The sequence below is a fragment of the Leptopilina heterotoma genome, unplaced genomic scaffold, assembly GCF_015476425.1.
Source record: "Leptopilina heterotoma isolate Lh14 unplaced genomic scaffold, ASM1547642v1 Lhet_112, whole genome shotgun sequence".
NCBI classification, from domain to species: Eukaryota; Metazoa; Arthropoda; class Insecta; order Hymenoptera; family Figitidae; genus Leptopilina; species Leptopilina heterotoma.
Genome location: NW_025110831.1, coordinates 518301 through 530692, shown reverse-complemented (window position 1 = coordinate 530692; position 12392 = coordinate 518301). Strand labels below are relative to the sequence as shown.

At 21.8% G+C, this 12392-nt stretch overlaps 3 protein-coding genes across 3 annotated transcripts in view; 2 read left to right on the top strand and 1 right to left on the bottom strand.

Moving 5' to 3' along the window:
* Positions 1-221: 221 nt before the first annotated feature.
* Positions 222-3219, top strand: LOC122504841 (chaperone protein DnaJ-like). The gene is made up of 2 exons (XM_043616130.1): positions 222-585; positions 2276-3219. Exon 2 carries the CDS (start codon positions 2283-2285, stop codon positions 2994-2996), a length of 714 nt encoding a protein of 237 aa, XP_043472065.1. The 5' UTR covers positions 222-585; positions 2276-2282; the 3' UTR covers positions 2997-3219.
* A 2021-nt stretch (positions 3220-5240) lies between these two features.
* LOC122504938 (vacuolar protein sorting-associated protein 37B) lies at positions 5241-9451 on the bottom strand. Its single transcript, XM_043616300.1, has 4 exons — positions 9042-9451; positions 8169-8340; positions 7229-7311; positions 5241-6150 (listed from the first exon to the last, which is right to left on the bottom strand). Exons 1-4 carry the CDS (start codon positions 9171-9173, stop codon positions 5902-5904), a joined length of 636 nt encoding a protein of 211 aa, XP_043472235.1. The 5' UTR covers positions 9174-9451; the 3' UTR covers positions 5241-5901.
* Positions 9452-9861: 410 nt separating this feature from the next.
* The window catches only part of LOC122504945, a 67681-nt gene continuing 65150 nt past the window's right edge, over positions 9862-12392 (top strand). The window contains exon 1 of the mRNA XM_043616338.1: positions 9862-10155. The gene's annotated coding sequence lies outside the window, so the exon portion shown is untranslated. The remainder of the gene's footprint in view (positions 10156-12392) is intronic.

The window sequence follows — 12392 nt, the reverse complement described above, 5'->3', positions numbered from 1 at the left end:
CAATTCACATTGTTTAGTTTCTACTAAGAAAGAAAGTAGAAAAATAAATGTTGTAATTTATTACTCATTTGACTAGTTCAGTACAAGTCGGCCATCATTTTTCCTCGACCAATCAACACTCTTCTCTCATCACTTTCCAATAATAGCCGCCTTCCGATTGGCTGTGTTCATATTCACCCAGTTTCGTCGTCTGCTCCTCTAGAAATTCTAACCTAACCTAAATATGTGACATATTTGATTGTTTGCATTCTTTGCAATTATTGCAATTTAGTAGTTTTTAATCATCCTTTATTGACAGTTCGTTTAATTCTATTCTACAGTAACAGTATTAGTAAAAGTAACAGAATTTTAATTGTAACATTCAGTACACCTTGTAAAAGTTCTCCCTTTTTAAGAGAGAACAACAATAATACATTTTGAGGTTAGAAAACGGAGATTTATTTCTCTTTTGAAAAATGCAGTTTTCAAGGAAAATTCTTGAATTATTTGAAGAAAAGAAACGAGAAATTTGCATTATTTGTGAAGGATGAGAGGATTTTTTGGGATTTTTAATAATTACGTCGTAACCTTAAAGTGACCCATTGGGTAAGTGTATTGAAAAATTTTTCTATTTTTATAATAATACTTTTATACGCTCTGAAGACTGTAAGACATTATTATCTATATAAAAACTTGCTTTATATTGTTGTACTTTTTAATTTGAGATATTTATTCACTTTTATTTATTTTTTAACGTTTTAAACATAACCTAAAAATATACTTTTCCAACTTTTAGGTTTTTTATTGTTATTTTTTACTGTTTCGTATATTATTAATATTATTTCTTACATTTTAAACATTCTGATTAATTGCTTATTATTAGGAATTGAAAATTTAATTTATCTCACTTTTCTCACTTATTTTTTAATTGTATTATTTGTATTATTATTTTGTTTATTTTTTTTTCTAATTAATATTTTTAGATTGAAATTAAATAATTCTTCTGAAATTAGTCAATTTTTTTTAATATATATTTAATTAATTTAAAAAAAAATGGATTTATAGAAGAATTTAAATCAAAAACACTTTTAAAAAAAGGTGAATTTTGGAGAAGTAAAATTATTGCAGAAATTTAATTATTTTCGAAAATTTGAATAAAATTCTTGGAAAAATTTCAAAAATTTTCCTCCATTCAATGATTTTCAATATTTACTATTTTCATGAAATGTTGGAAAAGAATTTAATTATTTAAAACAAATTATGATAAAATTCTATGCAGAAATTAAATTATTTTCATAGATAATAAAAATTTCACGGGGGAATTCAATTATTTATAAATTTTTTTATAAATATCTTCGCAATAATTTCCATTATTTTCATAAATAATAAAATTCTTTTTAGAAATTAAATTATTTTCAATACAATTTTAATAAAATTTTTCGAAAGAATAGAATTATTTTTAAAATAATATTTAAATTCAATTATTTTCAACAATTTCGATAAAAAATTATTCGAAACAATTCAATTATTTTTATAAATTGTAAAATTCTTAACAAGATTTCAATTATTTTTCTAAATAATAAAATTCTTCTGAGAAAATTAAATTATTTTCAATTCAATTTTAATTAAATTTCTCGGAAAAAGTTCAATTATATTTAAGATAATTTTTAATCAAATTTCTCTAACAGGTTCAATTATTTTTAAAAATTGTAATAAAATTTTTCTAAACAATTTAATTGTTCTCAAAAGTTTTTAATAAAATTTTTCGTAAATTTCAATTATTTACAAAATTTTGAATTGAAATTACTTTAAAAAATTATATTATTTTTACGAAATTTAATGAAATTCTTCAAAATAAAATGTAATTATTTACGAAAACTCTAATAAAATTGTTTAAAAGAATTTAATTTTCTTTGAATAATTTTAATATAATTTAATAGGAAAATCGTTAAATTAGAATTAATAACAAACACGATTATTTTAAAAACTTAAAAGAAATCCTTCTTAAAAATTCAATTATTTTCAACATTTTCAGTAAAAATTATTTAAAAAAACTTCATTATTTTCAAGAAATATTGAAATAAATTCTTCAAAAAAATTCAATTATTTTAAAGAATTTTAATAAAAATCTTGCCAAGAATTAAATTATTTTCAATACAAATTCAATCACATTTTCTCTATGAAGAATTGAATTATTGAAAAAAATGTTGATAAAATTCTTGAAATGAATTAATTATTTCTACGATTTTATATTGTTGGAGAATAATTTTTTTCTTCTCTCAAAAATATTTTTTAGGTGAAAAATGAATATTCCCAATTTGAAGGCAAACAAAACTCCAATAATATTGATACGTGGCCTTGCAACAATATCAAAGACAACAAAAAATCACTACGATACATTACAAGTAAAAACAAATGCCACACAAGAGGAGATAAAATCATCGTATTATGAATTATCGAAACAATATCATCCGGATGTAAATAAAGAAGCGAATGCGAAAGAAAAATTTCGTGACATTACCGAGGCATACGAAATACTTGGTAATTATAAAATTCGTCGACAATACGATCGTGGTATGGCGGCACGTGGTATTCATGTATTTAAACACGCCGGAAGATCATCATCAGCAGCATCAACATCGTCATCATCAGCAACAATGGATGTTGATGATGATGATGATGATAGGGATATTGAACATATGGCATTTTATAAATCACGAATGAGAAATTATCCAAAACCAATTTATTCGTCAAATAATAATAAAAAAATTTTCGATTTTGATTTATGGACACGTGCACATTATGGCGATTCATTAAAACGAACGGTAGATGAAAATCAGCAAAGAGTCGACAGGAACGAAAAAGTTATAACTAAGAAGAGCCAATATTTTAAAAAAGCAAATGACATTTCAGTGATATTTGGAATGACATTTATTATTGTTTGTGTATGTGCATTGTCAATTAGTCAAAGAAATTACGATGATCCATTAGAGACAAATTCTGAAGACGATCAATAACTGTATATAGAAAATTTAGTTTTGAAATTTATTTTTTTTTTTTGTTATAGTATTGAAATTAAATTAATTTTGTTGTTTTTATTATATAACAATTATAATTGTAATTGAGACAAAAAATTTGGATTCTAACAATTGCAATTCCTATGATTCAGAATTTTAATTAATAATTAAATTATTTATTTTATTTATTATTTATTATCAAATATAAATTTCAATAGTTTTAGACTCAGAATTTAAAAAAATTCAATTATTAACTAATTCACTAAATTATAATTATTTATTTGTTTTCAAAAACTTTAATAAAAAATTATTCGCAGGAATTCAATTCTATTTTCAAATAAAATTTCTCAAAAGAATTCAATTATTTTGCAAAAATGTTGATAAAATTCTTTATGAGAATTTGAAATATTTTCAATAGAATTTTAATTAAATTCTTTGCAAAAATTCAATTATTATGAAAAATTTTGATAAAATAATTTCTGAAAAGTGAATTATTTTCAAAATTAATCAAATTCTTCGCAGGAATTTAATTATTTTAAAGAATTCTGTATAAAGAAAGAATTTAATTAAATACTTGAAAATAATTTCGTATTCAATTATTTTCGAAGATGTTAATTAAATTCTCAGGAATATTTCAATTACTTTCATAATTATAAATTTTTTCGCAGGAATTTAATTATTTTGAAGAATTTCAATAAAATTCTTTGCAAAAATTAAATTACTTTGAAAAATTTTGATAAAATTCTTTGCAAAAATTCAATTATTTTGAAAAATTTTGATAAAATAATTTCTGAAAATTGAATTATTTTCAAAATTAATCAAATTCTTCGCAGGAATTTAATTATTTTAAAGAATTTTAATAGAATTCTTTGCAAAAATTCAATTATTTAAAAAAATTTTGATAAAATTATTTCTGAAAATTGAATTATTTTCAAAATAAATCAAATTCTTCGCAGGAATTTAATTATTTTAAAGAATTCTAATGGAATTCATCGCAAAAATTTTAATAAAACTTTTTATTAAAAAAAGAATTTAATTAAATTCTTTAAAATAAAATAATTTTTCTAAATTAAATTTATTTATATTAATTTACAGAAATTAATTTATTTCATTTTGAATAATTTTCTGTAATTAATAAAAAAAAAGTGATTTAGAAAAAGAAAGTTATCTAATTTAGAAACAATTATTCAATCAATAATTAAATATTTTAATAATTAAAATTATTTCCTCTTTAAAAATAATAAAAAAAAATTAATTTTTCTAAATTGAATTATTTTATTCATTAAAAATTACAGAAATTGACGAATTTTAATGGAATAAATTACTATAATTAATATAGGATAAAGTAATTTATTTAATTTTCAAAACTTATTGAATGAATTATTTTAATATTTGAATAATTAAAATTATTTTCTAATTTCTAAAATAAAGCATTAAGAATTTTTTAAAATTAAGTTACTTTATTTATATTAATTTAAAGAAATTAATTTTTTTTATATAGAAAAATTATTGAATTAGTTAGTTTAATGAAATTACATAAGGAGATCAATTTAAAGAAATTAATTAATTTAATTTTGAGAAATTAATTTAATTTGAAGAAATTGATTTCCATTGAATAAATTAATATTATTTAAAGTAATTGCATTAGTTAATTAAATAAAAACAATTTATTCAATTTAGAGAAGGAATAAATAAATAATTATAATTATAATTGTTATATAATAATAGTCGGTGAAGTGTTGAGTCTAATAATTTAGTTGGAGAACAAATTGTTTATTCCAGGCAATAAAAAAATATTTTTTTTCTATTTATTATTTTTTTTAATTAAAAAATTGTTTTCTCAGTTAACTTTTTTTCTAAATATTTTCCTCTCTTTATTTATTTCATTTTTCAATTTTAATTTAAAAAATTTTACTTTGAATTTATGTAATTTTTTCTATAATTTATCTTCAGTGGCTTCTTTTATAATTTAAATTCTTTTTAATTCATCTTTTTTCTTTTCATTTATTTCAAAAACTTTTAATAATCTTTTTCTTTCTATTTTATCTCCATTTTTTAAATTTATATAAAAAGAATTTTGCCTGTAGGTAAATATTTTTAAAATGGAAAAAATATTTTTAAAACAAAACTATGTTTTCAAGGTATTTTTAAAATAATGGAAAAAATTTCGTTTATAAAATATTTTACAATCAGTTATTGATGAAGGCTCGAATTTCGTTTTTCTGTAAATAATATTAATTCTTGTTAGAAATAAAAATATTTTATTTATATTTAACAAACTTTGAAAGTAAATACAAAGTAATTTCTGCGTACTCACAATTAACATTTCTATTTATAATGAGAAATTAATTCTTTGAGAATGGTTTTGAATTTTTCTTTCTTTCTTTCTTTTGGTTTTTTTCTTCAAAACGCTCAACATTTTTCATCTTTAAGATGCGTCTTAGTTAATTTTTTTAAATTTTAAATCTAAATTAAAATTTCCTTTAAATTAATATAGATTTCTAAATGAAATTTAATTTAAATTTAAATTCTATTCTTCTTAGTTGCTAGATTATTTATAAATTTTCAATTAACGTCAAGAAAATTGAGTTTCATGCATTTATTTTTATGCAAAGAAATAAAATTCGATTTTCATTTTTTTACACATACAATTTTTCATTTAAAAGAAAATCGAATTTTACTTTTTTTTTCCTTTTACGTAAATAAAAATCAATTTTTATAGTTCATAGATAGAAATCTTGGTTTAACGTAAAAAAAATTAATTTTTATTCGTTTTCCTTTTAAAAAATGAAAATTGATTTTTTTTTCATTTTTAAATTCAAGAATCCAATTTCTTTTTTATACAATTGTTTGTTCTGTTCTAGAAAATGAAAATTTGATAAAAAAAAATAATGTGTGATTAGTGTTAATAGGGTGGCATTTGAACGGGCATTGGCATCGATACAATGCCTGATGGATATGGCAAGGATGGTGACATTCCAGGAAATTTTCCAATCACTGGATAACCAACAGAACCTCTGTCCTTGGCTTTAATTAATTCCTGCATTTTTTCCACTTTTACCTTTCTCAAATGCACCAATTTACGCAATGATAAATATTGTTCGAGAAATTCGTCGACTTCTATTTCGCCATCCACGAATTTTTTCGCCACTGTCTGAAAAATTAAACAGGAAAAGAGAGAATGAGAGAGAGAGAGAGAGAGAAAATGGAAACAAATTCGCGTGAGTTTTTTTATCAATTTCTTTCCTACCATAATTTTTATATAATAATAATAAAAAAAATTCTTCCTCCTTAACGAAGCAATAGTAAGAAAATAATAAGAAATTTAACATACCTAATTTTCAAAAATTAAAAAAGGGTTTAAATTAAATTGAACAAAAAACTTTCCTTTTCGAAAAGAACAAAAGAATTCAATTATTTTAAAAAATTTTAATTAGTCTTTCACAATTTAATAATTTTCAATAAAATTTCACGAAATAATTAAATTTTTTTCTTAAGAGTTATAAAATTTTTCAAAAAAATTCAATTATTTTCTAAAGTTTTTAAAAATCCTTCGAAACAATTCAATTTTTTAAAATTTTGAATAAAATTCCTTAAATTAATTAAATTATTTTAGAAAATTCTAATTGAAATTCTGAGACGAATTTAATTATTTTCTAAAAATTTTAATAAAATTCAATAATTTATTGTTTAATTTCAATTATTAAGAAACACGATTATTTTAAAAACTTGAAAGAAATTGTTCATAAAATTCAATTACTGTCAAAATTTTCAATTAAAATTGTTAAAAAAACTCCTTTAATTAAAAAAAAATTGAAAGAAATTCTTCAAAAGAATTTAATTTGGATTTTCAAAAATTTTAATAAAATTCTTGTCAAGAATTCAATTATTTTTATAAATAATTAAATTTTTAGGAGAAATTCAATTATTCTCAACATTTTTGGTAAAATTCTTTGAAAGAATTCAATTATTCTCAAATTTTTTAATAAAATTCTTTGCAAGAATTAAATTATTTTCAATACATTAATTTTAAAATTGAAAATACCTAAAAAGAAGAATTATTAAGAAAGCTAAGAAACAAAAAAATCAAACAACAACTAACTTCAAACTGCGAAAAAGAAAACCAACAAAATAAGTGATAAATAACTCTCTTTACTTTTGTGTTTTATTGGAACTTTAAGAGGAATGAAAATAATTTTTTCTAAAAATATATTTTCAAAAATTATATTTACCTCAGACTCTTCATCGATTTCCGATGCAGCTGTTTGAAGCATATCTAATGCCGTATCTACAGTCATTATACCAGGTTTTTCTTCTGCAAAAGAGAAAAAAATTGTACTTTTTTTTAAGATAATTAACAGTTTTTTCTAATTTCTATTTATTGACAATTTACTTTAAAACAATTTTAAAGTAAAAATTTCAATTTAATTATTTTTGAGGGGAAAAAAATTAAATGTGAAAATTCTAAAAGCAAGAGAAAAAAAGAAATTTACTTGAGTTTAGAAACTTTTTTGTTTTTTATTTTCTACTTAAGAATTAAAATTTTTATAACTAAAATATATTTTTATCCGCTTGAGAAAAATGAAATTTTTTATATTAAATCGACAATTTTCAAATTGAATTTCATTTTTTGTTATTTAATTTCAAATTATAACTTCAAAATTTCAATTTTATTTCTTTAGTTTCAATTCTCTATTTTCAATTTTAATTGAAATTAAATACTTCACATTGAATATTGTAATTTTACAAACTGAACTTCAATTATGTTTATTCGATTCCTTAATTTCAATTTTAAGTATTTATTTTTAATTTTTTACAAATTTAGCTTCACAATTAGTTCCAATTTTTAAAAATTGAAGTTGAATTCTAGTTACTTAATTTTAGTTCTCTAATTTTAATTTCAATTCAATAATTTTAATTGAAATTAACACATTAAATTGCAGTTTTTCAAATTGAATTTTAATTTGACTTATTCGATTTCAATTTTAATTGTTTTGTTGTTTTGAACTTAAATTTTTCACTTAAAATTGTAATTTTTCAAAATGAATTTTAATTGTTTAATTTGAATTGTAATTCATTAATTTGAAATTTATTTCTTTAATTTTAATTTTAATTTCTTAACTTTAATTTCTAATTCTATACTTTCTTAGGGCTTTTAAATGTAAATCTTACTTATTTCGTCTAATTTCTCATTAATGCTTGAACAAAGCAAACTTCCTTTTTCACTCAATTCACGAAGTTCTTGCTTCCCCTCTTCTAATTCCGGTTGTTTTGCTAAATTATATTCGGCCAGTGATCTGTTACTTGCCATCAACATTTCTTTCTCCGTTTCGTATTCCTTAAACTGCAAAAATGATTAAAGAATTAATGAAAAAATTATTTTCCAAAAATATTTTTTTTGCGAATTTGTATTTCAAAAAATTATAAGAATTTAATTATTTTCAATATAATTTTAATTTGAATTCCTGCTCAAAAGAATTTCATAATTTTCACAATATTTAATATAAAATTCTTCAAAACAATTAAATTATTATCAAAAATTAAAATAAAATTCTAAGCAAAAATTAAATTACATATTTCAGATTCAAAATTATAGAAACGTTACAAAAATTAATATAAAAAAATATTAAAAATAATATACGTTAAAATAGAATATTTCACATATAAAATTTTGAAAAATAAATTAATTCATCAATTTTCCTATTTACAAAAAGAAAAATTTGGTTAAAGAAAAGTATAATTAAAAAATATTATTTAGAAAAAATGTTATTTACAAAAATATTATTTTCCATACGAAATGTTTAAAAAAAATATTTATTCAATGTAAGGGAGTAAAAACTAAATATTAAGAAAAATAAGTCAAGTGGCTGAGTATTGAAGTTTAATTCTACTTAATATTTTCATTACTCATTTAAATATATATACATTCAGTACAAAAAATTTCTTTTGAAAATTAAAATTACCATTTTCTAGAACATAATTATAATAAAAAATAAAAATTTTTCCAGTTTTCTGGTAAAGAATAATGAAAATTCGATATCTTACTTGTTCGACATTTTTAATAACCTCCTCAAATTTCTCATCATCATTGAGTAATTCCTTTAATTCGTCATTACTCAAATTAGCAATTATTCTCAAAGCAGCTGGTGTGTCGAGCTCAAAATTTTGTTTATACATTTTTTCTTCACTCTGCTTCCTTTATTTTTATATAAATATTTTTACACCCTGGTTTTTAATGCAGACAAATCTAAAACGTACTTATTTCACTTGTAATTATCAGCGAGAAAATTTCATTCTCAATAGACACTTAATTGTTCCAATAATTAATATTTTGCACTATATTTTTGCTTTTTTTCTCCTTTTTCTCAATATTTTCTTCGTTTACAAATAATTTTTGTTTGGAAATGTATCTTTTGTGTAAGTGACATTTCTCCGTGACGTTGTGACACACAAAAGGTTAACAAAGTCTGCCAACTTGAATAAAAATAAGAGATTATTTATTTTCTTTATTTTCTAACCTCTGTGTTTACAGAGAAAAAAAGATTTTTCCAGTAAAAATCATTTGGGATCGAATAGATATTTTTTATTCTGTTATTTTCTATACAATATTTTTTTTTAAATTGATTTTATAAATCAGTTTTTTCAGTATTTGAATTTCTTTGGGTTAGAAAATTTTGTTACGTTGGTAGTACTGTGAGAACAGTGGACAAGTTCCATGTGACAGTCATTTTCCCCCCGACCAATAGAATTTCACGGGGTGGAAAATATGCACGAATTGGAGTTGAACAAGTAGGGCCAATCGAATCCTTTGATTGGTTCCTATTTTTCCAGTGCTCTACATGTAAACCCAGCAAAAGACTTCATTGTTTCCCGCGCGTCGTGTAGTGAAAGTGAGGTTATGTTAACAGTGAAAATTTCATTCTGTAAAAAGTGTTCGCGTTTTTTTCCCCCTAAAAAACGAGTTTTCCCCTTTGTTTATTTATAAAGAATCTACAAGTTGTTTGTGACATACGACGATGTGAACAATTTTTCCCATTTCCCACCATCTTGATGAATATCGTATCGTGCAGCCACGTGCAAAAAGGCCTTGAGGAGAGGAAATTATCTCGAGTATTTCAGAATAATCATCTCCGAAGATAAATTCATCATCTCAGATAAGGTATGTACAAATTATGTCTGTCTGTGTGTGTATATATTTTGGGGGGGAAAAAAAACAAAGCACTTTAATTTCTTCATCCTTGAAAATCACGAAGAGAGCTATGTCATCCAAATATGCGACAAAAGTCCGTTATAAATTTTTACTCTTCAATTCCCTCCCAATTTTATCATTTTTTATCATAGGTTTTAATTTATTTTTTCTTTTTACCATTACCAATTTTTGTAATAATAGAAATCCAGAAGAAAATTTTCTCCATTTTCAATATTTTTAGAGATTTATTCTACGAAACGAAATGTACGTTTTTTTCTCCGTAATTTTTTTTAGAATTCATGGAAATGATTTGTTGCTTTTTTTAACAAAAAAAAAGAAATAATAAAATCGTTTCGCAGTATAATTAGGTCATTAAAAATAAATTAAAAGTTCGAGGAGAAAATAAGTACTTTACATATATTTATTATTTATTAAATTTATTGAGAATATTTGAAAAAATACTCGTGGAATATTTGAGCATCGAAATATATTATTTGATCAGTTTTTTCTCTTTTAATGACTAATGGAATAATATCGTTTTTGGACAAATATTTTACAGACGATTATAGATTCTAAAATAAGGTAAATTAAAAACTAAATATTAGTGTATTTGTTAAATTAGTAAATTAATGAGAAATTATTATTAGAATTTTTTTTTTAATATATATAAAGAAGTAATTTGCTGTATAAGTTTTGAACCTCGTTAGATCGTCTTTCCTCCTTTTTTTTCTCCCCTTCCCCCCTCGCGTTGTATCACGTCATCCCCCTTGCCCACAATCGTTTTTCTTCTCTGTAAAAGGAGCGTCTGCAAAATAATATCCATTTTTCTCCGCAAAACAATTATTATTACAGTTTTCATTTTACATTATATATATGTATCTTGATAATAATAATTTCTAGAGAGTCTTTTAAAAAGTGTTCTAATTAAATACTAATTTTTTTTTAATTAACTATACATGTTTTTAATTACAATTTTCTTTCGAATTCGTTTTTCGTAATTAATTTTTCTTTTCAATATTTACTTTTTTATTTTATTTTCAATCTAAATTTAAATATTTAGGTTTTCTCTTTGCTTTCAATTATTTAAAGAAGAAAAAAAATCATTGGAATACTAGGAATTTTTCCACAATCATTATAAATAGTGTGAGAAGAATGGAAGATGGGGGGGAGGGGGAAAATAACATTGAATGAAGGAAAATATATGTAAAAAAAAATAAAAAAACCAATCTAAATTGGAAACTCTTCATTCATTTTTGCCTTCAGCGCTTTTGTGAAGATATTATTCCAACTTGTATTTGCTTTATAATATTTTCCACTTTGAATAATATTATTCGTTACGTTTTCCTTTAAAATAATTCAAAATTCTTTTTCATGAAAAGCAAAAAAAAAAATTGGAAAAAAATTTTAATTTAAAGAAAAATCGATAGATAGGGAGATATTTGTTTTCTTCTTTCTTGTGAAAATTTAATATTTTTCTATTTTCATTTGAAAGTAAAGTTTTTCTTTTATGACCTTTATGGAGAATTTTAATTTATTAGATAGTATTTAATAGAATTGGATTTTTTAAAATATTATTTAGTTTTCTTTTCAATACTTTTGTACTAAATTATAATATACATATAATTATAAGTATAATCCTATATTTTTTGTAATAATAATAAAAATAATAATAATATAATATCTATAATAATATTGTAGGTTTTATATTATATATTTTAAAATATAGTAAAGTTATTTTATATACATTAGTATAATTATTTTAAAAACTCAAAATAATTATAGTTTATTCTAAAAATTCGTGTTCTTTTTAAATTTTAATTTTTGAGGAGCATTTTTTGGCTAAAATCTGTGGAAAAAATTTTTTTTTTTTGCTTTTTCTTTTTAAAATAAAAAGAGAAGAAATATTTTGTTCCCCAGCGAGGGGGAGGAAAGGCAGGGGGGGAGAGGGAGAAAAAACATTATAATCCGATCCTGAATTGGCGATTCTTCTCTCTCGCTCGTCAAAACGGGATTCTTTCCTTTTCCGTTCACCTCTTGGACTCGTGTGTTTGTTATCCGGTGAGGCGACGTTGCCATATTTATTAAATGCGACGTTGCCAGCTCTCTTTGGTTGGAATTTCTTTCTCTCTCTCTTTCTCGCTATCTATCTCGCTCTCTCATATCTATTCTCTCTTTCTTTTTCATCTAGTCTCCCTCGTCCTCTCTTT

What these genes read in the sequence shown, in the direction of transcription:
- LOC122504938 (XM_043616300.1), bottom strand. Translation starts at nt 9,173, where the DNA reads ATGTATAAACAAAATTTTGAGCTCGACACACCAGCTGCTTTGAGAATA. An exon ending in TTATTAAAAATGTCGAACAA is followed by an intron (nt 8,341 to 9,041) that starts GTAAGATATCGA and finishes TCATTTTTGCAG; the next exon opens with TTTAAGGAATACGAAACGGA. An exon ending in TGAGAAATTAGACGAAATAA is followed by an intron (nt 7,312 to 8,168) that starts GTAAGATTTACA and finishes TCTCTTTTGCAG; the next exon opens with AAGAAAAACCTGGTATAATG.
- LOC122504841 (XM_043616130.1), top strand. Translation starts at nt 2,283, where the DNA reads ATGAATATTCCCAATTTGAAGGCAAACAAAACTCCAATAATATTGATA.